Here is a 26,115-nt window from a genome sequence, read left to right on the forward strand (position 1 = left end):
GGAAATTTCAAATGGCCCGCACATCGCATTAGGTTGGGCATCGCTGCTTTATAGGATACGAGTTTTGCAATTAAAACAGGTCATGCGCACTACAAAAAACAACAACAACAACAACAACAACAAATCAAAAACAAAAAAAAACAAAAAAAAAAAACAACAAAAAACAAAAAAACAACAAAGATTTTGCGAGTAAGCCAATAGTTTTGATCTGTCCAATGATGGGTGCACTATTTCCGTTAAAATGGCGGGAAATCGTGTTTGGCGTTTTCATCTGTTCCGTTTGATCGTCTTATGAGCTGAGCCGAAGGCTCTTCGTGCTCAAAGTTTGAAAAAAAAACCTGTTTGGACGCCAAACAGTAAAAAAAAAAACAACCTGTGAGAACACAGTTCTGTTTGAGAGAGACCCGAGTCAATGCCTATGTAAAGCATTACTGTTTCCAATGCCTTTGGCCCCCGACGCATGCTTGGCTGCACATGGCCGAAGGCCGAGGACACCGGTAGCCTCCGCCATGTTCCTTCGTTATACCAAGCTAACCGTGAGGGACTCGCCATTTATGTAACGGTCCCTTTGAGGAACAGCACATGGAAGTGTGACAGGTTTATGGGGACTCTTTTGCAAGAGACTCTCGTCTACCCGTGGGCATCCCCACGGGAGTCTTGTGTTGCTACCCGTTTAGCCTAACCACTTCCTCTAATGGTCGTTTCCACACGAGCGCCACAATGAAGCAGAGTAGCGTGCTAAATAGATCATTGTACTGTTAGGCCTACACTTTTCTATTGGGGATTTTGACATGAAACGTAAATCAGAGTGATCTGCTCTTTGTTGACAGTTTACGCTCATTTACCAATAAAATATACTAAGAGAAAAAAAAAGAAGGTAAATCGTTATGAAGAAATGTAGTGGCAAAAAAAAAAAAAAAGACAACAAATACTTTTTAAAAGCAAAGCGTATACAAGGAAAAGACGTAATTACTACCATAGCTTCAATACTGCAAGATTTATATTCCCTTTTCTGTGTGAAACACAATTAACTTTAATTAATTAATTAGTTAATTTTTTGATTGATTCGTGTGTTGTTATCAACAATGAATAATTATGCAAAGTTTCAACTTGATCCGAGAATGGAAAGTGGGAAAAGATTTGTACCAGACAGACGGACAAACAGACAGACACAAAAAAAGAAAAAAAAAAGGAAGATTGGAAGAGATTTCGATGCATATAAACAAAATAAACTACAGTACAGAATTTATAGATTATAGATGAACTATATTTTTTAGGTTACCATATATAGATTATATTTGGCGATTTTATAGTCGACACTAAATATTATCCAGAAATTATCCAGAAATTCAGAAATTAAAAGCTTTTTCAATATTTGTCTAAACTATAAAACAAACAAACAAAAAACAAAAACAAAACCCTAACCCTAAACTATAAATTCGCAAAATAATTTTTTTAAAAATCCATAACAACAGCCACAATAAGAATAATAAGACATGACTATAACAACTATAAAAACAGCTAAACTACTACAGCTTTAATAACCATTAGGGCTTACATAACAGTCATTACATCTGTAAAAACAGCTCCAGCTATAGTACCTATACTAACTTTAAAAACGAATTATAACAGCTATCAGTTTATTTCTGATGATATTTCTAATACAATAATCTTTGTGCATTATATACAACTTACAGTTTTGTCAACACTAACACGTGAACTTGCAGACATCCGTTTAGTTCAAGAGACGATAAAAAACCATAAATTCAAAAATTTGGTCTCCTTTTTATAACGCCCGTGACCGAGAATAATAAAAAAAGAAGTCTGATAACGATCTCACTGTTAGGAGGAAGAAAAAGTTTGAAGAGATCAACTATTTGCTTGAAAAAAAAAAGGTATAGAAAAACTCAATACCTTCGTTTTAATGGAATATGGATTGTAGAACTTCAATTCAACAAAATAGCTCTAATATATGTAGGTCTGTGTCTGGGACATAATCTTCTTTGTAGGAGGAGCGTTTTTAATTTATAATTTAAGACTCAATTCGTACGATGAGTATCAAGGCATTGGAGTCCATACTATAGTGATCTATGCCGCATAGTCGAGTGGTATCACTGGTATGCACTTCGGTCTGCCATCTGTCGGTCCCGAGTTCGAGCACTGCCTGTCGTCTGCAGGAGGTTTGGGTTAGTGAATAATTATCTTCATTTCTGAAAGGTTGTCCTAAACTTGTAAAACAAACAATGCAGTATCACATGTTTGACCAAAGATTGTCATGTATGACCAAATACTAGACTATCATTATGACCAAATACTATCATGTATGACCAAAGACTATCATTTTGACCAAAGACTATCATGTATGACCAAATACTATCATATATGACCAAACACTGTCATTATAACCAAAGACTATCATGTATGACCAAATACTAGACTATTATTATGATCAAAGACTATCATGTAGAAACTTTACACAACCTAAGTTTAGATCAAATCATTAAAAAGCCAACTAGATTAAACAACACATTAGATCTCTTCTTAACCAACAGACCTGGATTAGTAGTTGATTATGAAATTATCCCTGGTCTATCAGACCATGAGATCATAAAAATACACAGTCAGATAAAAGCAGTAGCCAATACAAAACCCAAAAGAAAAATCTTACTCTGGAATAAATGTAACCTAACACAACTACACCAAGCTGCACTAAACTTTCAACAAACATTCTTATTAGAAAAAGACATTAACCAACCAGTCGATGACCTCTAGAATTTCATTAAAAACCATCTTAAAAGCATAATAGAAAATCATATACCAACTTAATACACATCAAACAAAATAAATAAATGCTGGTTTAATAATAGACTAAAGAAGCTTTGTAAACAGAAGGAAAACCTCTATAGAAAATTTAAAGAAACTAATGCAGAAAGAGTTTACAAAAAGTATATAAAAATTAAACACTTAACCCAAAAAGTAAGCAGACAGCTGCAGAGTGAATACATAAACAATGTAATATCTAAAGATAACAACAAAAACCTATGGTCATACATTAAGTCTAAGAAAATGGAAACAACAGGCGTAGCGCCATTAAAAGATGAACATAACATAATACATAATGATAATGAAACTAAAGCAAACATTCTAAACAAATACTTTGCATCAGCATTCTCAGCCCCAGGAGACAAAGACATACTACTGAATTTGAACCAAGTAGACAACATAGAAGATATAGTAGTACAAGAAAATGGAATTCAAAAACTATTAGCCAACACCAAACCAAATAAAGCTTCTGGACCTGATGGTATTCCAGCTAGATTACTCAAAGAACTAAGTAATGAGCTAGCCCCAGTGTTCAAAATACTCTTTCAGGCTTCACTTAACCAGGGCAGAGTACCAAAGGACTGGAAAGAAGCTAATGTCACCCCCCTATTTAAAAAAGGAGAAAAATCTGACCCAGGGAACTACAGACCAGTATCACTTACCAGCATCACATGTAAAATCCTAGAACACATAATATGTAGCAACATCATAAACCACTTAGACAAACATAATGTCCTCACACCATACCAACATGGCTTTAGGAAATATAGATCATGTGAAACACAACTAATAGGACTAATTGATGATTTTTCAAAAGGTTTAGATAATAGTGAACAAATAGATGCTATCTTACTAGATTTTTCTAAGGCTTTTGACAAAGTTCACCACCATAGTTTGCTTAAAAAATTAAAATATTTCGGCATTAATGGTCCACTGCATCAGTGGATTAAAGACTTTCTGATAGGTAGAGAACAAACTGTAATAATAAATGGCTCTAAATCAACACCGATAACAGTAAACTCAGGTGTACCTCAAGGTACAGTCTTGGGTCCACTACTATTTTTAATTTACATAAATGATTTACCAAATTGCATTAGTTCAGGAACAAAAGTCAGATTATTTGCAGACGATTGCATAATATATAGAACAATAAAAACAACACAAGACACAGATATTTTACAAAGAGAATTAGATGAATTACAGAAATGGGAATCAAATTGGAGCATGTCTTTCCACCCAGAAAAATGTCAGTTGTTAAGAGTAACAAAAAAACTAAAACAAATTAATTCCACTTATCTTATTCATGGCAAACCAGTATCACAGACTAAAAACGCAAAATACCTAGGTGTTATAATAAATGAAAAACTGTCATGGAATCCACATATTGATGAAACTACAAAAAAATCAAACAAAGCATTAGGATTTATTAAAAGAAATTTCTATAAATCAAATAAGAACATAAAACTAAAATGTTACTTGGCCATAGTTAGGCCAATAATAGAATATGCATCCTCCGTTTAGGACCCCTCAACTCAAGAAAACATTAAGAAACTGGAACAGACACAAAATAGAGCAGTGAGATTCATAACAAACGAATATTCACATTTGACTAGAGTAACACCTTTAGTAAAATCACTAAATTTAGAAAGCCTTCAGGACAGAAGGCTCAAAAGTAAAGTAGCAATCATACATAAAACGCTGAACCATAATCTTCAAATACAAAAACAAAATTTAATAAAATACTCTGAAAGACACAAAGATAAAGGCACATTCCTCGTCCCATATGCTAGGACAAATTTGTACAAATGCTCCTTCTTCCCTAGTGCTATTAGAGCATGGAATGGGTTGCCTGAGCTAGCCAGGAAAACCAGTGACTTGGCAGAATTTAAGTCATTGGTTAATAAGCATGACTAAATGCATGACGCGTAGGACGTAATCATCTTCTTTTTTGAAGTAACGTCTGTATTATATAAGATAAGATAAGATGTATGACCAAAGACTATCATTATGACCAAAGACTATCATGTATAACCAAAGACTATCATTATGACCAAAGACTATCATATATGACCAAAGACTATCATTATGTCAAAAGACTATCATGTATGACAAAATACTATCATATATGACCAAAGACTATCATTATGACCAAAGACTATCATTATGACCAAAGACTATCATTATGACCAAAGACTATCATGTATTGCCAAAAACTATCATATGTGACCAAAGACTATCATGTATGACCAAAGACTATCATGTATGACCAAATACTATCATATATGACCAAAGACTATCATTATGACCAAAGACTATCATTATGACCAAAGACTATCATTATGACCAAAGACTATCATGTATTACCAAAAACTATCCTATGTGACCAAAGACTATCATGTAGGACCAAAGACTATCTTGTATGACCAAAGACTATCATGTATGACCAAAGACTATCATGAATGATCAATGAATAAACAATCAGTATGACCAAAACTATCAAGTATTACCAAATACTAGACTATCATATATAACCAAAGACTTTACTATCCTGTATGACCAATGGCTATCATGTATGACCCAAGACTATCATTGTATGACTAATTAGGATAAAGATGAAATATAAGTCAACATAGTGACTCAAGTACAGTCTATTCTTGTTGGATTTGAAATGTTTTTAATGTAAAGGATATTAATTCACATTGTTCATAGGTCTTACTTATCTTATAAATTACAGACGTTACTTCAGAAGAGAAGATAATTACGTTCTACGCGAGCCCATGGGTCAATCTAGTCATGCGTGTTAATTAGTGTGATGAATAGGCCGAGGATTGTATTAATATGTTGATTAACTCATATGAAGTGAAGAAAGAAACATCTCTCTGTATTTTCTTAAAACATCTTTAATAATACTTCTTCAACTTTCACATAAAATGACTTCTCAATTCAATAACAACTTGACTTGATACTTCATAAATAAAACTTAAAGATACATGAAACTTCACTTAGTATAACTTCAACTTCAACTAATAAAACTTTAATTAAATGGACCCGCTAATATCACAAAACTTGAATAAACCTTTACTAAGAGAGGACTTAAGCGATAACTAAGCGAGGACCATCGCTCTACAAGAACTACTACTATGCGAGGACACCGTCTAACTGACTTTCCCCTTATTTATACTTTCTTTGATCGTACGTTCCAGAATCATGGAACCTTCTCAGATAATTATTTTAGTAACTTTGACCTTCTAGAAGCTGACGTGTGCTATTTTTTTCCCTTAACCTCTTTCTTTGATTGGATACCTAATATTAACTTGTTTATGCTGGACACATGCACTGGTTTGAACTCGCTTCTAGAAACTGGTCGAAATAGGTCACAGACTCGACTCGTGACAATCAGTCACTTAAAATCTTCCTCCAAGTCGTTGGTTTTCCTAGCCGATTCAGGCAATCCATTTCATAATCTAGTAGCACTAGGGAAGAAGGAGCATTTGTACAAATTTGTCCTAGCATATGGGATAAGAAATGTGTGCATAAGAAAGAAGATACAAGATAAAAACGAATACTTAACTAGATCCTGGTATGCTTCGATATTTTCCAGAGTTTAAACAAACGCAAGCGCTTCGACAACTTTGGTGTCAGAGTGTCGAGTCAAGAAGTGATCTCATTGCTCTCTGGCTAGATCTGTGCTGCTCTATAGACCTAGGTGTCGTCATTTCACGGCTGATTAACGTACTTTAAGATAAAACATGCCCAGCCTTCAGGTCAGAAATTATTCGAGAAGAAAGTTTTATGTGACCTACTTCTCGTTGTACTCTGCCATTGTCAAGTTCTTTGTATTGATATGCTTTGTTCTATTGTAACAGAGACATGCCTTGGCGTTAAGGAAACATAAACACATTGAGTCACACTGACAATTGTATAGAATACTGATATAACGATTGGAGACTGTTATGAGGGTAAAGGTCATTCAGTGATGGGCAAACTAAAGCCCGCGGGCCAACTCAGGCCAGTGAAATGTTTAATCCGGCCCGTAGCCTATTTTATAATAGTAATGCAAGTTGATATTCTTTATCACATGATCAAATTAAATACCAGGATACAAGGAAAATTAATTTTTTTACGATCCACGTGACCACTTTAAAAGTTTCAAACAACAATCAGCTAATTACAAATATTTCTCTTTTTTCAAGAGATTAAATCCACTGAACATTATGAGGGAAGACAAGCTTAGGAATTATGAAGATAATTTGAGTCAAATTCATGGCGGGATTGGAAGTAGATTTTCTCTGGATTGGAAATAGTGAAACCAGACTTTTAGCTTCATTTAATTGAACTGTTATGTTATAGTTTTCTCAAACAATTATTTATAAATGTTCCAGACGTGGAGCTCTAAAAAAGCTGGTTGAAATCCAATTGAATATCTCATGTTCAGAGAATTAGTGAATAGTTGGCATTGTCATATAGAGCTATTTGTCTAAAGCTTGTTCGAGCAATAAAACATAGAAAAAGGCTGTCAGAAATAGATTGACGCAGGAATACCTCAGTTCCATCTCAAAACGAACTTCGTTGAACCACCGAATAGTGACAAACGATTGTCCAAACACTCGCAGTTTCGTACAATTAATATGGACCGTTCAGTTGAATGGATTCTATGCATTACTTCTTAAAATCACCTGCTGCCAAGCTAGATGATTTATAATACTGTTGCATTTCACTTTTCAGCTCAATTCATTGCGATCACTCACCTTTATAGAGTATCCATGAGGAAGAGCTTGAGCCCTTTGATGACCCTTGTCCAAAAGGGGAGGATTTTACCCAGAAACCAGAGATTGGCTCTTCACAGATCTCTCTGCTCGGAGGTCTACCATCACCAAGATGATCATTTAATGACATTCGTCTGTGCGTTACGTGACTCCAAGAGCCCTACCAGCATTCCCCGTTTCCGGCAAGGCACGAGCGTTTCCTCTGTATTCCAACAATATAACACCATTGGCCGCGAAAGAACAGTCCCCAGAGCGTACGACCTTCCGTTAAGAACTTCGTGGTGGATAGGACAGTTTAGCGGAGCCTCTTTTTCAACTTCTTCTCGTGTAAAGCGTGTTTGCTAGAACGTGCTGTTGGAGCCCGCATGTGAAAATGTTCATTTTCCCTATTAGACAATCTGTCTATCCGGGAATAGAGACCCCACGATCACCTACCACAGCACTTTCCACAGTGCATAGCACCAGCAAGCACCATATCTCTACTTGACGTCAACCTATTATATATCACACTACAGAACGATTTTTGGTCTAATTCCTCTGGCTGGGACAAAACCAAATAAGTAATTGTTAACATTGGGCATATATAGAATGGATTGTCGGAACTAATCAGCACACAATTTCCAAAAAAAAATTTGTTTAGATTTATCTAATTAACAGCAACGATTGAAAAGATGGTACCAAATAGAGATCCGAGAGTAGAAGGCTTGTTAATTCTTTACAGGAAAAGGTTTGTCAGAGAGATTTACAAATTAAATCTCTACAGCAGTGTTGATGGCCATAAGGCTGGCAGCCCATTTCCGGCTCTAACAGCCCATTTCCGGCTCTGACAGCCCATTTCCGGCTCTCACAGTGCTATCCGGCCCATTAAAACTATTTCAAACAGTGCATAATGAGCCTGCAGAGACTTGGATCCTTTGGACTTGATGCTTTTTTTTTTTCTTTATTTGTGATGTTATAGCTGGTAAATATTGGTCTGAAATTTTTATGGCCACAAGATCTCAAAGTTGGCAGCACTTCTCCTAGTATCAGAGCATTGACTTCTAGAGTAACCTTTCAATATGACCGTTTAATCATTTAATCTGATCCTTGAAAAAAAGACTTAGTTTTAACGATTAGATTAAACACACCCCCCCCTCTCACCCTTCTTCCTGTATCTCGCGTTAAAACAAGGCCAGAGAAGAGTCTCCCGAAGCCCAGACAAAAGCAACAGAACATGTTTATCTTATTACGACCAAAACCTAATGACACAATTTAAAACTGCCTCCCCCCCCTCTCTCGCTTTTCATCCCCTAAAATACGCCGTTAGATAACTGGATAAAACAACCAGTTGGCGATAATGTAAAGAAAAGAAGATAGATAAGGTTATAGACAAGGATATTGGAAAACTCTCAGACATTAGCACACCAAGGACACACGAACACAGCGATAACCACTTAAACGCCCTGAGATCCAGTTCTTGGTCAATATCAACAGTGCATACACACACACACACACATACACATAAAGGATAGGTTCGGAACTTCGCACGCACACATACAGAATAAAGGTTTGGAACATGATACACACATTCATACAGGCATGAAGGAATAGTGCAGTATTTTACATTGATATGGAGAGCCAGCTTTGACCTACATATCAATGTAAAAAAAAAAAAAATTTGGGAACAAAGTTGACATCTAATAAGATATGTGGGCCTACACTTTACTAACATCTATACAGATTCTAAATATAAGTTTCTAGGCGATGAACTGCTCAGCGTACAGGTTGGCAATCGCTTCCCAGCTCGTGCCTACGGATTTGAACTTATCTACGAAGGTGCTACGCCGTGTTAAACGGGGACGGCCCTGTTTTCGGCATTCTTTTTATGGCTGTCATTGGTATGTGTGTTTCGTCTTGTGTAAGGATGTGTCCGGAGAATCTCACACTACGTTCTGTTTCCTCTTCGCTTTAGAGGAGAGTGACCGTACAGTAGAAGAGTTCTCTATCAGTATTATATGCTTAGGATCTTTCTCAGCTATCTATATACTATTCCAAAGATCTTTTTCAGCTATTGGTATACTATTCCAAGGATCCTTTTCAGCTATCTGAATGCTATACCAAGGATCCTTTTCAGCTATCTGAATACTATACGAAGGATCCATTTTCAGCTATCGGTATACTATTCCAAGGATCCTTTTCAGCTATTGGTATACTATTCCAAGGATTTTTTTCATCTATCGGAATACTATACCAAGGATCCTTTTCAGTTATCTGAATACTATACGAAGGATCCTTTTCAGCTATTGGTATACTATTCCAAGGATTCTTTTCAGTTATCTGAATACTATACGAAGGATCCTTTTCAGCTATCGGTATACTATTCCAAGGATCCTTTTCAGCTATTGGTATACTATTCCAAAGATCCTTTTTAGCTATTGGTATACTATTCCAAGGATCCTTTTCAGCTATCGGTATACTATTCCAAGGATCCTTTTCAGCTATTGGTATACTATTCCAAAGATTATTTTCAGCTATCTGTATACTATACGAAGGATCCTTTTCAGCTATCGGCATACTATTCCAAGGATTCTTTTCTGATATCGGTATACTATTCCAAGGATCCTTCTCAGCTATCGGTATACTTTTCCAAGGATCCTTCTCAGCTATCGATATAATAATCCAAGGATCCTTCTCAGCTATCGGTATAATAATCCAAGGATCCTTATCATATATCGTTGCTTAGCCACGTTTAGCCTCTTTATGACCTTTATGGGTGACTTCCACGTCTTGCAAACTTAAGTGATTGTTGGGGCAAAGATTGTATTGATGACGTAGATTTTGTTCTCCAAGCGCATTGATTTGAGTGTCCAGTTTTGTGTGCTTATGAATAATAACAATAATAAAATAATGTTAAAAACCCGCCACACATCCTTCTATTTGCGCGCACTAATAAATGGGAAAAACTAATTGCACAGAATAGAAGTGTAGATCATGGAGCTCCTAATAGACCTTCGGAATAGTAATTAAAAAATAAAATGTATTTCTACATGTCTACACATCGCATACACACAGGCGTAGCACTAACAAAACAAGTGAGTGATACTTGTGGCCTGTGTCGCCTTGGTGATGAATAAAACACCAAAAGATGTGGGAATTGCTTCAAAATTGCCAACTAAATAAAAGTTACAAATAGATGCTAAAAAGTGCTGTTGTTGACAAATAGAAGCTGAAAAAAAAACGTCAAATAACTTCTTTCTGAGCAAAGCTAAACATATATAGTCAGTCTTTCAATCAACGCCCAGTCCAGGAACAGTCTCACACAACCACTGGCAGATCCAGAACTTTGGAGTGGGGGGGGGGCGATTTTTTTCCAAACCCTAACCCTAACGCCCAGTAAACCCTAACCCTATGCATAAACGTGCGTACAGCATATATATATATATATATATATATATATATATATATTCGACATTTGAGAATAAAATAAGACTGTTTCTCAATCTTCAACGAAAAAAACAGAAAAAAACCCAGTCTTTCTCTTGCAAGCTTGGGGGTCTGGGAAAGCGCTGTAAACTTCTTCAGTGGTGTGCGGGGCGAAGCCCCGACGTCAAAAGCGTTTTCTTGCATTTTTCACTGCAGAAACGCATTTTTCTGACATCTACAGCTCATTATTTATCAGTGGGGTTCGGGGCGAAGCCCCGACGCCAAAAGCGTTTTCTTGCATTTTTCACGGCTGAAACGCCTTCTCCTGACAAAAAGCGTTTTCTTGCATTTTTCACTGCAGAAACGCATTCTTCTGACATCTACAGCTCATTATTTATCAGTGGGGTTCGGGGCTTCGCCCCGAAGCCAAAAACGTTTTCTCGCATTTCTCACTGCAGAAACGCATTCTCCTGACATCTACAGCTTATTATTCATCAGTGAGGTTCGGATCGAAGCCTCGACGCTAAAAGCATTTTCTGGCATTCTTCACTGCAGTAACGCATTCTCGTGCCCTACAGCTTATTATTCATTCTATTATAAAGTGCCTTTTGAATAATGAGAAAAATATTCTAATATGAATTTATAGTCCCTTAATACATTGCAAATAAAATCGATTTGTTCTTTGAAAAGATTAGATACCCCACATATTTAGATTAAGGTTTTGAGGATCGCCGCCGAAAAAAAAAATTCGATTAATAATATTCAATGAAATTCTAGCATACATTGTGAGTTATAGTCCTAAATTTATTTAACTAGAAAAATATGAGATAGAGTAAAGGTTGGAAAAAGTCGACTAGGAAAAGATTATCCGGTTTTTGAATTCATCTCAACCGTGACTGTTATATTGAAAAATTTCGTTTGAATTATAACTTTTCCAAAGCAAAGTCTTTCTTAAAATAGTTATGATAAATTCATATCAAATTACACAAACTCTGTCTGGAAAGGGCAAGGGCGGTAAAATGAAAACTATTAATTCTCGCTCCTTTTTATAATTTCTGCTATTGATTGCATTTTGCATTAAAGAATAGGGGTTGGGCGACTCGATATAAGAATTTACTTTTTAGCATATATAAATTATATTAGTGACAGATTTTTTAAATTTTGTAATTTCTTACTATAATACAAAAAGAAAAAGTATTGGTTTGTCCGATGGGGGGAAGGGGATTGCATGTATCGCACTTCCACCTGTTTATATTATATAGATATTCGACTAATTTTGTTCACATACTATGATTTCTCCATAAAAGTAGGACCGCACCCCCCCCACACTCAAAGGGTTTAGATGGGAAGGGCGGTGGAGGTATTCGCTCTTCCCCTTCCAATCGGCCAATAGGTGAACGAAATTATATAAAGACCGGTTAAAATACCAATAACAAGTTTTAATCATATAGATATTTAATTGATTCTGTTAGCAAGCTGTGACTTCTACAAATAAATAGGACCGCCCCCCCCACTCGAAAGTTTATGGTGGGGGGGGGGCGGATTGATACCATCGCCCCCTCCCGACCCTACCAAATCGGCCAAAATACTTGAAGGGGGGGGGGTGAAATAATCTAAAAATAGGTTGAAATATAAATAATTAGTATATATTATTAACATAAGTAATAAATTCGCATACAAATTGTGTGAACTCTATACTATAATTCGTCCGCCCCCCCCCTTCGGGGAGGGGGGGGGTCGGCCGAGTGGGGGGGGGCGATCGCCCCTACCGCCCCCCCCCTGGATCCGCCAGTGCACACAACACACAGTTAACATTGTTAACTCTTTCTCTCCGTAATTATTTTTTCTCGTTCCGATTGTATTATCCTCTTTGCTCATATGTATTTCACTACCCTGTTATGATTAGACTATAATAATTTTTTGTGTTATCAGAAAATATTATAATTGGTATTGTACGAATGCTGTTTTTACACAACGCAAATTACATTTCATAAGTCCAAAAACTAATTTAGTTTAATGAGAGTCAAATCAACGTTGGCATCGTCAATTAGGAGAGAAAGAGTTAAGTGGATCATCCTACAAGATCAGTTACAGTAAGAACTAAGTGATTAAAGTTTTATTAAGATTAGAAAATAAAGTTATAGAAGACTTAAAATATGAAAAAAGTTAGTAAACATTGGTGATTTTTTACTATCAACTACATTGACCTTCGCTGTTGCCAACTAAATTTTTAAAAAAGTTGAGCCACTAACGTAAGAACCCACAAGTTTGATTATAGAATGTGCTAAAAACACACAAATGATCACAATTTTTAGAAATTGTAGAAATTAGCCAAGCAACTCGTCCTTTAATTCTGTACACTGGATTCACCAAAGAGCTATCTATTTATAGTTTTTCCAATGTAGATGGAATTCTCTAATTAAAATAAAAAGTTACGTCACTCTTGTCACAATTCTATTGGTCAGAAGATAGAAAGGTTAAGGTGTCTTAGAGAATCATCCAGACTTGTAGACGGTCTCAACGATAAAGTTACTTTGACATTACTGTGCTGAGAGTTATATGACTTAATCATTAATCCATGACATCGAACTCCGTTACTCCGCGAGGTTTCATTAATAATAAATGATCCGCCTGTTTAGGGATCTGTTTGATCTTTGACTTGTGTAATCTCGTTGTTTTCTTGGCTCGAGCAGGTAGCAGGAGAGAGCCAGTCGATAAAAAAAAACTAAAACTAAGTCAATAGGTTTCTTCACTGTCATCGCAGTATTGGGTTTTAGAACATAGATCTAGTAGAATTTTTTTTTCAGAACCTCGTTTTTATAAGCATTTGTGATGGGAACTAGCCCTAACTTTTAAAATTTAAACTAAAACTAGTTTTCAACTAAAATAAAGTAGTTAAACTAAAAGTTTATCATGAATTTCAAAATGTAGTTCAACTTAACTAAACAAAAATTATTAAACTATAACAAACTTTTTTCATAATTTTTTTCTTGGGGGGGGGGGGGATCGAGGTTGAACTAGACCTATATTGATATAATCATCCGACTGTATGCTTACGGTTCGATCTTATTCTTTTAACATTGTAGAAATATTTATCCATAATAAAATCAGTAATAAGGAATATGCTGCTTACATATACATTAATGCGCAATACAATAAAATAAAATGTATAAATTAATATGCGTGCTTGTATTTTTGCTTTGAATTTAAACCTTTAGAAAAGAATGGTACTCTTTTTATATTATATTAACTTATTAGGCAATATAACGTAAAATCTTACTTATACCGGTAAAGTTTAAAATCTCATTAAAAATAACATAGATTTAGAATTTCAAATTTAGATCTAGTATCCAAAGAAATAGAAACGAAATCGTTGGGAGTTTTATGAAACATTTGACCTGTATAACTATTTTATAGTGTAAAATACATGCTGGACTTACCATGCCGCTATTTTCTTGTCTGACCACTAAAAATACAACTAACACTATTGCATAACCGTTAAACGCGCAACGGAAAAAAAAAACCAGGGTGGTCTTGTCATTATGGACTGCACACTCAGTACACTATTTAGGGCAATATAGGCCTACATGTGTATGTCTATCTGGTCAGGTTGTTAAAATCAGTCTGACACACCGTCTATTTACTTTCTGGGCAAGGAGAGTGTGTAACTATTTTAGTGTATATATATCTACGAACATGCTTGACTAATCATGCCAGTGTGTTATTTTCTTGTCTGACCACTCCACATTAAGCAAACACTATTGCAGTATTGTAGTATCGTTACACACGTACAGTACACTAGGCCTACATGTGTATGTTTAGCTGACCAGATTGTTAAAATCAGTTGGACACACTCTATTTACTTTATGGTCAGAGAGGGTGTGGATTAAGATTTTTTTTTCTAGAGTTGGTTATCCTAATGCTTTTAGATCTATATAGGCCTAGATGTCGATTTAGACTTAGATCTCAATAACAAGTCTTAAGACTATAAAAAGTGTGTACTTGATGTTTCTGCAGTTAAAAGAATATTGTTTGCCGCAAATGAATTGATTAAAACCACTAAATATTGACCTAATTCACTAATCAGATTCCCACTAGAAACAGAAATTAAACACCACCACGTGGCTCAAAAAAAAATTCTGAACAACCTCATTCATAATATTGCATAGAAGCTTTTGGCAAAAAATGTTTAACATTTTATAATACTGCTACTTTCAGTTGCAAATATTTACTCCCATATTTTCTACCAGCATCTTACTTTACCCTCTTCAAATGCAGACTGAGTAAATAGTTGTTAGGCCTAACTGCCTCATTTTTTTGATAACCAAAGTTATTGAAATCACATGACCAGAAAACAGGGATGTGCGTTTCAACCCTGACCACATGTTGAAAAGTTGTAAAAATTTTAATTAAACTTTTTAGTTAGTAACTAAAAATAAAATTAATTAAACTACGATTTTAAATAAACTTTTTTTTTCTAGTTAAACAATGGCCTTAACTATTTTTTTTTAGTTAAACTAAAAGTTTCGAACTTTTTAGTTAACTTTTGCCCATCACTAATAACCATCCATACGAAGTATTTGTACTGCTCTAATTTAATATCATTCTTTAGTACCTATCTATCTATCTATCTATCTATCTATCTATCTATCTATCTATCTATCTATCTATCTATCTATCTATCTATCTATCTATCTATCTATCTATCTATCTATCTATCTATCTATCTATCTATCTGTCTGTCTGTCTGTCTGTCTGTCTGTCTGTCTGTTTGCCAATAATAGAATATGCATCCTCCGTTTGGGACCCCTCAACTCAAGAAAACATTAAGAAACTGGAACAGACACAAAATAGAGCAGTGAGATTCATAACAAACGAATATTCACATTTGACTAGAGTAACACCTTTAGTTAAATCACTAAATTTAGAAAGCCTTCAGGACAGAAGGCTCAAAAGTAAAGTAGCAATCATACATAAAACACTGAACCATAATCTTCAAATACAAAAACAAAATTTAATAAAATACTCTGAAAAACACAAAGATAAAGGCACATTCCTCGTCCCATATGCTAGGACAAATTTGTACAAATACTCCTTCTTCCCTAGTGCTATTAGAGCATGGAATGAGTTGCCTGAGCTAGCCAGGAAAACCAGTGACTTGGCAGAATTTAAGTCATTGGTTAATATGCATGACTAGATGCATGACGCGTAGGACGTAATCATCTTCTTTTTTGAAGTAACGTCTGTATTATATAAAATAAGATAAGATAAGATTAAGGTAAAAACAAAATTCACCCCGATATCTATCTCCCCCCCCCCCCCATTTTCCCAACTACAACTGGTCCAGTGATAGGATCATAGCGTATTGAGAAAGCTAAAGGCATGAAAAAAACGCTTAACATATTTCTACTCGCACAGATGTAGTGTTGTTGCTCTAGATCTATGACATATTTAATGACATGACTGATCCAAACTAATTGGCACAACTTTGTAAAAGATTTGTTTTCTTTAAAAGTATTTTTTCTTGTTACAAATTGTGCCGATGCACGCTGGTCGGCTGGCTGGTCGTGTGATATGCGCTGCGGACTTCCTCACAATGCTCCTGAGTTTAAGCCCTGCTCGCTGCTATCCCCTGCTGTCCTTTAAGACGTTTCATCTAGGACGTAATAATCTTTATTTCTGAGGAAATGTTTAAAACTATTTAAAAAAAAACCCTGTTAGTACATGAAGCGAATACTGTAAGAGTTTCAATTTTGGAATTTCCCTCTTGAAATTTATGATTTAATAGCTAGTGCATCATGCTCCAAGCCATACTGAGTGAGTGTTAAGTTGGAGTGTTTACAAGTTACATAATAATATTTTTTTTTAAAGCACTGAACACTTTATAACAAAAATAATTAATGAAGAAGGTCATACAGAAGTGTCAAGGGGAATAAGCTCCCTCGCAGTGCAGGATTTAAAACAGTGCAGGCAGTGCAACTTCCAGGGCCGCTATTATTTTTATAAAGTTAAAATTTGCATAATAAATATAAGAAAAAAAGAACATGAGATTACAGTTACAATGACTCTATTTCCCTTTTATCTCCTTCTTATCTTATAATATAAAGACGTTACTTCAAAAAAAAAAAAAGATGATTAGGCCTACATCCTGGGTCAATCTTGTCAGGCATGATAATAAATGACCTCAAATTCTGCCATTTCACTGGTTCTCCTGGCTGGCTCAGGCAACCTATTCCATGCTCTAATAGCACTAGGGAAGAAGGAGTATTTGTACAAATTTGTCCTAGCAAATGGAACGAGGAATGTGCCTTTATTTTTGTGTCTTTTTTGAGTATTTTATTAAGTTTTGTTTTTGTATCAGAAGATTATGGTACAGTGCTTTATGCACAATTTCTACTTTACTTTTGAGTCTTCTTTCCTGAAGGCTTTCTAAATTTAGTGATTTTACTAAAGGTGTTACTCTAGTCCAGGGGTTCTCAACCTGTGGTTCGCGACCCCCTTGGGGGTCGATTGACGATTTGCTAGGGGTTGCCTAAGACCATTTAAACTATGGATTGTTATTGTCTATTCTTCTATTGCTGTATCTGTGTGTGGGAGGGGGGGGGTCGCGTCAGAGTGGGGGATTGTAAAAAGGGGTCGACGAGCTTAAAAGGTTCAGAACCGCTGCTCTAGTCAAATGTGTTCGTTGAATATTCGTGAATATAACGTGTCTATTGACGCTTGACGGGGGCCAGGGGGCGCCTCAACTCATCGTCTACAAAATGCTCCAATAAGGCAATAGTCTCAAGTGGCCTTGACAACCAAGTTCAGCACCTGCTCTGCTGTTGTAGTTTAGATCAATGATGCCCAAACCACTACCCGAGGGTCACATCCGGCCAGTGACAAGGTCACATCCGGCCTTTTGAAACGTCTGCCCACAGTGCATGACGAAGCTTCAGATATGGGGCATGTGGTGCACGTGACACTCGTCTTATCTTATCTTATAATGACGTTACTTGAAAAAAGAATATAATAACGTCCTAAGCGTATGCATGTTAATCAGTGAACTAAAATAGGCTAAGCCATTGATTTTCAGGGCTGATTCAGGCAACCCGTTCTATGCTCTAATATCATTAGGGAAGAAGGAGTACTAGTACAGGTCTGTCCTAGCATGTAGGAAATTTATATACAGACCTGTGACGTGGTAACGAGCTATTGGTCTAAACAGCCCACAGGTTGTGACGTTTCAGTGTTGAGGCCTTCAGTAACGAATGGTCTGGCCTCCAGCCGAAATAAATTGGGCAGCACTGACCTAAATATTAAGCTTAACGGAACTGCTTCCAACGACACGTTTAGCGGTGAAAGGGAATACCTGTCGCTTCTAAAACTGGAAACTTCGGCGAGGTGTTCCTTGATTTCAAACCTACGCTTGCTTGCTGTGCTAAGGGAGAAAACCTCAAAGAAAAATTAGGAGTAGAGCCCATTAACCTAAGAGAAGTGGGACTATTAACTTAAGTATTCGCTCAGGCAGCTCCTAAAGATCTAGGTCAGTGAATCCATATTTCCAGAGTGACCTCTAGTAGATAAATCTAAGAATATTTAACCCTTTCTGTACTAGAAGTTAACATTTGTAACAACTGATAAGCTGCTCCAGTGATTCCTAAACCGTGAATCTTGTGGTCCTTCAATGTTTTATTTGCATCTACCAAAAGTCTCAAAATGTCTCAACGACAAATTTTTATTGACAGATGGAACCCAATGGGGAGAAGACGCTATTAGTTTTGTGTGGCCTGTCTGTCCGTCCGTCCCGTTTAGGTCTCAGAAACTAGAAGAGAAAATGAAAATCGGACATCATGATATTTTAGATCATTCAAAGTTCTGATGCAGCGGCTACTTTTTTATACGAACTTCGTTTCAAATTAGAATGTAAATCAAAGTTTCCTTGGCATACAGATATTTGAGACTACTGAATGGAGTTACTATTTCCTTCAAAAAAAGAAATCTCGTTCAGGTTTATTTATTTGTTTATTTATTTGTCACTGCCTCTCCTGTCCCACCTCCTGAGTGTTCAGTGTTCAAAATACCTGTACTTTACGAATTCGTTACCTAACCACACCCGTTGTAGGTGACTTGTCTTATCGAAGTCAACAGTTGATGTTTTTTGCTTTTTTTTTGTGTGCAGTGTTAATCAGTACATTCCCTTTTTAATTTAATACGAGAGGAGTTATTTTTCACTTACAAAGGGACATAATGGTGTAACTTCTTTAGGTTGCCTAAGCATCAACGGAAAAAAAAAGTTTTAGCTGAAATGTAATTATATTCTAAGACTTTCGATTTGTCTTTAGTTTCAACTCTGGCTAAATAAATATTTGATTCTTGGACATTTTGCCAGCTATGTATTTTTCAAATATCTCACACTAAGCCTCTTTGAGTTCGACAAATGACATTTTCAGAAAGTTCTATGCAAAGGCTACATAGTGCACCCAGAAATAGATCTGATTTTTCTCTTTGTACGTATAGGGGGGTCATCGAGCAAAGCTAGAAACAGATCGTTTCGCAATTAATGATTCTCATATTTGGTCATGAGGCTTAAGAATTAGATTATTGACACTGACAGCAAGATCAGAGGAAGACAAAAACTAAACTGAACAAAAAAGTTAAAGCTCTGTTTGTAGAAAGTCATTTTGTTCTATCAACTTACTCTTTTTGTTACTGCGTCTCAACGGACCTCATTCACCAATGGACCTCATTCACCAATGGACCTCATTCACCAATGGACCTCATTCACCAATGGACCTCATTCACCAATCGTAAACATTTAGTCACGTGATCTTATTGAGAAAACAACGGAAAAAAACTGTCACGTGACAACCATCATGAATTAAACATGAGATCGTAAATTATATAGAAGAGATAGAGCACCACGTGGCTAAATGTTGTTTGTTTACGATTGGCGAATGAGGTCCATTGCAAACAAACAACATTTTAGCCACGTGATTTTCTATTTCTTCTATACAAATTACGATCTAATTTTAACTTTTTCTCTCCGTAATTATTTACCACATTCTAGTGGAATCAACTTTGGTATCGTCAGTTAGGAAAGAAAGAGTTAATACACAGTGGCTATCACGTGGCAGTTTTTTTCCTTGTTTTATCAATATTATTAGGTCATTTTTTGTCTACACCGTTATCCTATTTAAAAAAATAATTTTGTAGTTGTTTTATTACCTCCCCCCTTTTAAAAGCAAAAGTTGCTTCCCCCTTCCTCGCAAAAAGTCTGTTGTAAAACTGATGCCTTCCCACCTCGCCCCTGTCACCCAGCATGAAGTCATATCAAATGCGTTCACAGCTAGACTTGTTTCTCCCTCCATGTTGTTTGATCTAAAGCTGTGTCTATGCATGTCGGTGAATAATCTAGTCCACAACCTAGGTCTTTTATATGACTCTTTTATAACCCACCTGCCTCTATCTACTGACTCCGAGAATGCTTTGAGAAACAACAGAAACGCAAGTTGATTTGAAATAGAGATGGCCTCAGAATTACGGAGTATTGTGGAGCTCTTACATTAAGATGTGCTTAACAAATAAGTTTGGAAGAATTAGTTTTTAGGTCTCGACTGGGATAATTTAATTCATCCGACTTTAATCCTTCTCCTTCACATTTATTGTATTCTAAATATACAAGTGAAGCTTAAATGTTTTTTAAATTTACTTTCTGCTTTATTTCTTTATCAGACTTATTTTATTCTTTTCAAGGGCAACTATCCGCAGTCGAGCTGTACGATCGAGTCATTTCCCCTCCTCTTCTTTTCAACCCCATGTATTACGATTTTCTTATAATGCTAATTCTGGATAAGTTGTATTTGTAGATGTAGATCCTATAAGTTTCTAAATTGACAGAGGTAAAAGTATTCATATTAAGTTTACCACATCTAAATCTCCTCACCCTTATCATCCAAAATAAATAGTATCTTAGACAAATTCACCGACAATACCCAAACATTTATATTGAAGATTTTTAGAGATTTTATGCATTGCAGAAAACCCAGAAATAGCTAGCTTCAGAAAACCCAGAAATAGCTAGCTTTTTTATTTCTATGTAGTTGGCAACAGTAAAGTTCAATTTAGCGTCCTTGACATTATTTAGTTTAACGTGAAGATCTCCGATGGCAATGGAATGATGCAAAGAAACCAGACCATATGTCAAAGAAGTAAATAAACTCATTTGCGGTATTAAAAAAAACACAAAAAAAAAAAAAAAAAATTAGAGCTGAACAATACTACAATTTATTTACATTGAATATAGTCACAAAACAAACCCCATTTGGGCAGTTGTTTGAGACAAGCATCTATAAAAAATGTATACTTTGGTTTCTTATAGTTATAATGTTTTTTGTTTGGTGTAATGCACAAATTGTAAGACAAATTTCCTTACGGATAATAAAGATTATTATTATTATTATTATTATCATCCTTAAGGATATCTCAATGGACCTCATTGACTAATCGTAAACAAACAACATTTAGCCACGTGATTCTCTATCTCGTCTATACAAATTACAATTTAATTTTAAGAAGAGAATGTCATCAAGTGACAGATTTTTCCTCGTTGTTTTATCAATATCATCTGGTGACTAAATGTTGTGAATGAGATCCATTATAACGTCAACAAAATAATAGGCCTTCTCTGAATAACTAGAAATACTTTCTATAACATACCTCCTCAGATAATACTCAAAAGATGTTGTTATGTTTAAACATCTTATAAAATATAGACGTTATTTAAAAAAAAAAAAAGAAACTTGTATGTAACATCAAGCAAGAGTGCGGGTTACTTTTTGATACAAATACACTAGTTACTCCCCTTGGTATTGTATTGTAATATAATTGTACAATAGAAATAAACAGCCAATCACCCTGCGTCGTCTGCTTTGTATTGAGTCGCAATGACATTTTTTTCTCCTATTACATTTTGTTTTGGTAAATGTAAGAACCTAAGTTTATTAGATGTAACTCAGTGGCGTAGAACCTGTGCCGCGAAGGGGGTTCATATAAACACATGAAAGTGCCCGTGCACCTGACCTTGCGGTATGAATATATATGTATCAAATATATCTTGTTTGTAGGTCTAGACCAGCGGTTCTGAACCTTTTAAGCTCTGCGACCCCTCTTTACAATCCCCACTCTGCGGCGACCCCCAACCACACAGCAACAGAAGAATAGACAAAAACAATCCATATGTCTTAGGCGACCCAGGCTAATCGTCAATCGACCCCTGGTCTAGACGGATGAGTAGAACGTAACTTGGCAGATGTATTGATAGATACAAGATGGCTACATTTGAGTTGTGTCACTCAACAATCTGTCGGAAGGTGGCCAACAATTACTTCCTTGAGCCCGGGTCCATGGATACCTTACAACTCTCCTGCCTAGATGTATATTTAAAATATTAGTTTTTTTTTTTTTACTAAGGAGGTATGAGGATTAAACTAATATGAGAAGAATAAAAAGGAATGCATTATGTTTACATGTGTCTCTGTCTTTCTTGCTGACATTGTCTCATGTGTCTCCGTCTTCCTTGCTGACATTGTCTCATGTGTCTCCGTCTTTCTTGCTGACATTGTCTCATGTGTCTCCGTCTTCTGTGCTGACATTGTCTCGTGTGTCTCTGTATCCTTGCTAACATTGTCTCATGTGTCTCCGTCTTCCTTGCTGACATTGTCTCATGTGTCTCCGTCTTCCTTGCTGACATTGTCTCGTGTGTCTCCGTCTTCCTTGCTGACATTGTCTCATGTGTCTCCGTCTTCCTTGCTGACATTGTCTCATGTGTCTCCGTCTTCCTTGCTGACATTGTCTCATGTGTCTCTGACTTCCTTGCTGACATTGTCTCATGTGTCTCCTTCTTCCTTGCTGACATTGTCTCGTGTGTCTCTGTCTTCCTTGCTGACATTGTCTCATGTGTCTCTGTCTTCCTTACTAACATTGTCTCATGTGTCTCCGTCTTCCTTGCTGACATTGTCTCATGTGTCTCTGACTTCCTTCCTGACATTGTCTCATGTATCTTCGCCTTCCTTGCTGACATTGTCTCATGTGTCTCCGTCTTTCTTGCTGACATTGTCTCATGTGTCTCCGTCTTCTGTGCTGACATTGTCTCATGTGTCTCCTTCTTCTTTGCTGACATTGTCTCGTGTGTCTCTGTCTTCCTTGCTGACAATGTCTCATGTGTCTCTGTCTTCCTTACTAACATTGTCTCATGTGTCTCCGTCTTCCTTGCTGACATTGTCTCATGTGTCTCCTTCTTCCTTGCTGACATTGTCTCATGTGTCTCCGTCTTCCTTGCTGACATTGTCTCATGTGTCTCCGTCTTCCTTGCTGACATTGTCTCATGTGTCTCTGACTTCCTTGCTGACATTGTCTCATGTGTCTCCTTCTTCCTTGCTGACATTGTCTCGTGTGTCTCTGTCTTCCTTGCTGACAATGTCTCATGTGTCTCTGTCTTCCTTACTAACATTGTCTCATGTGTCTCCGTCTTCTGTGCTGACATTGTCTCGTGTGTCTCTGTATCCTTGCTAACATTGTCTCATGTGTCTCCGTCTTCCTTGCTGACATTGTCTCATGTGTCTCCGTCTTCCTTGCTGACATTGTCTCGTGTGTCTCCGTCTTCCTTGCTGACATTGTCTCATGTGTCTCCGTCTTCCTTGCTGACATTGTCTCATGTGTCTCCGTCTTCCTTGCTGACATTGTCTCATGTGTCTCTGACTTCCTTGCTGACATTGTCTCATGTGTCTCCTTCTTCCTTGCTGACATTGTCTCGTGTGTCTCTGTCTTCCTTGCTGACAATGTCTCATGTGTCTCTGTCTTCCTTACTAACATTGTCTCATGTGTCTCCGTCTTCCTTGCTGACATTGTCTCATGTGTCTCTGACTTCCTTCCTGACATTGTCTCGTGTGTCTCTGTCTTCCTTGCTGACATTGTCTCATGTGTCTCCGTCTTCCTTGTGACATTGTCTCATGTGTCTCTGACTTCCTTGCTGACATTGTCTCATGTGTCTCCTTCTTCCTTGCTGACATTGTCTCGTGTGTCTCTGTCTTCCTTGCTGACAATGTCTCATGTGTCTCTGTCTTTCTTACTAACATTGTCTCATGTGTCTCCGTCTTCTGTGCTGACATTGTCTCGTGTGTCTCTGTATCCTTGCTAACATTGTCTCATGTGTCTCCGTCTTCCTTGCTGACATTGTCTCATGTGTCTCCGTCTTCCTTGCTGACATTGTCTCGTGTGTCTCCGTCTTCCTTGCTGACATTGTCTCATGTGTCTCCATCTTCCTTGCTGACATTGTCTCATGTGTCTCCGTCTTCCTTGCTGACATTGTCTCATGTGTCTCTGACTTCCTTGCTGACATTGTCTCATGTGTCTCCTTCTTCCTTGCTGACATTGTCTCGTGTGTCTCTGTCTTCCTTGCTGACATTGTCTCAAGTGTCTCTGACTTCCTTCCTGACATTGTCTCATGTATCTTCGCCTTCCTTGCTGACATTGTCTCATGTGTCTCCGTCTTCCTTGCTGACATTGTTTCATGTGTCTCCGTGTTCTGTGCTGACATTGTCTCATGTGTCTCCGTCTTCCTTGCTGAAATTGTCTCATGTTTCTCCGTCTTCCTTGCTGACATTGTCTCAAACTTGCCTGTAGGATTTTTGAAAGTCTATATCGTCTTGTCACATGACTACATCTTATTATCTAAGCTTTGACATCTCATAAAATACAGACGGTGCGTCCTACGCGTGTCCCTAAGTCACTCTAGTCATTGTAACATTTCTGTGCATATTATCAAATGGACGGACTGGGTGTCCGAATCGGCCCGGGCATTACCAAACGATTCGGATCACAACTTGATCGCATATGATATGCGTAAAACTGAAGGCATGTGTGTAAACGTGGGTTTAATTAACGTATTTGCACATGTAAATAGACCTAGGGGCTATAGGAAATCTCTAATTTGGAAAAATAAGATCTACAGTGCTATCGCGATCTTAAATAATCTATTACATTATTTTGATAGAACTAAGAGTAAAGCGTAACACTTGATGTCTATGCGTGTGTTATGCGCTCTGGAGCGTCGTTCGCGATGTGCTCGGGTTCAAACACTGTCCATCGCCCACTCCCCCCCCCCCCCAATCCCGGCCGTCTTGTGGGATTTTTTTCGCTATTTTGAAGTTACAACTAATTCGCGTAAAACACAAAAAAAAAAACAACCAAAAAAACAATATATATATATATATAGCCTATATATATTGTTATGTATTAATCACATAACTATATATATATATATATTCGAATACGAATTTGTTTCGTTTTTCAGTCTAGATATAATAGATATAGGTCTGTGGTAAGCAAATTCAAAGGATACGAAAGGTCCCTCATCAACAAACTACTCGCTGACGTTTGTGTCCAAAACCATTTCGTGTCAAAGTCTTTATCACCAGCCTTCAAATTGAAACTCTGCAAAGCGTTCTTGTGTCATGATGCTTTTCAGCCTGTTCGTCATATGTGGAATCGTGCAGAAACCTCATTTCACAAGTTACTTGCAAATATTAGCCTACAGTATTGGCATTAACTCAAAAACCTAGCCGATGATTTCAAAATACCCTGCGCCTTAATTAATAATACCTTCAATTCATTAAGGGCCATACAGTTCATACAAGACAGGACTCCACAATAGCCATCGTCCTTATATTCTGAGTGTCATATTTCTATTCATCAATTCGTGACGTAAATTGTTAATGCCATCTCGGGTAGGCCAAGGTCAAGTGGCATTATTGTTTCATGACACCACTCTACTGTTTCGTGATCGCATTTAGAGACAACATGGCGAGGACATCAGTACTGTAATTTTACTGCGTCTCTTGGCAGAGGAGTCCACTAATTTTAGCGTTTCATCTCTCATTTTTTTTTACCCTTTCCTTTCGATTTCTATTTAGTTACAAGTTTAACTGTTTAAATAGTAATTGTGATTAATCAATGACTACTGCCAGAAACATAGAAACTAATTACTGTAGTAACAACTGACGCGCCGGGGTGTTTCAAGAACGTAAGATAAGTTTATTGACATGAAATTAAAATAGAAAAAATATAAATGTACTCTATACAATAG

General features: G+C 36.7%; 2 protein-coding genes across 5 annotated transcripts in view; one reads left to right on the forward strand and one right to left on the reverse strand.

The window, feature by feature from the left end:
* LOC106061618 (solute carrier family 28 member 3-like) overlaps positions 1–6,532 on the reverse strand; it is a 48,117-nt gene extending 41,585 nt beyond the window's left edge. For 2 of the 4 annotated variants that reach the window (XM_056018699.1, XM_056018745.1), the window contains exon 1: positions 1,696–1,799. The gene's annotated coding sequence lies outside the window, so the exon portion shown is untranslated. Of the gene's footprint in view, positions 1–1,558; positions 1,652–1,695; positions 1,800–6,394 lie in introns of those variants that run through there. The other 2 variants (XM_056018709.1, XM_056018736.1) reach the window with 2 other exon arrangements.
* A 15,958-nt stretch (positions 6,533–22,490) lies between these two features.
* On the forward strand, positions 22,491–23,543 carry LOC129924281 (mucin-3A-like). The gene has a single exon (XM_056018521.1). The coding sequence runs from the start codon at positions 22,491–22,493 to the stop codon at positions 23,541–23,543; it is 1,053 nt and encodes a 350-aa protein (XP_055874496.1).
* Positions 23,544–26,115: the final 2,572 nt, after the last annotated feature.

The sequence above is a fragment of the Biomphalaria glabrata genome, chromosome 1 (assembly GCF_947242115.1).
Source record: "Biomphalaria glabrata chromosome 1, xgBioGlab47.1, whole genome shotgun sequence".
Lineage (NCBI taxonomy): Eukaryota > Metazoa > Mollusca > Gastropoda > Planorbidae > Biomphalaria > Biomphalaria glabrata.

Excerpts from the sequence above, each read along its gene's own strand:
- LOC129924281 (XM_056018521.1), top strand. The coding sequence starts at position 22,491 with ATGTTTACATGTGTCTCTGTCTTTCTTGCTGACATTGTCTCATGTGTC.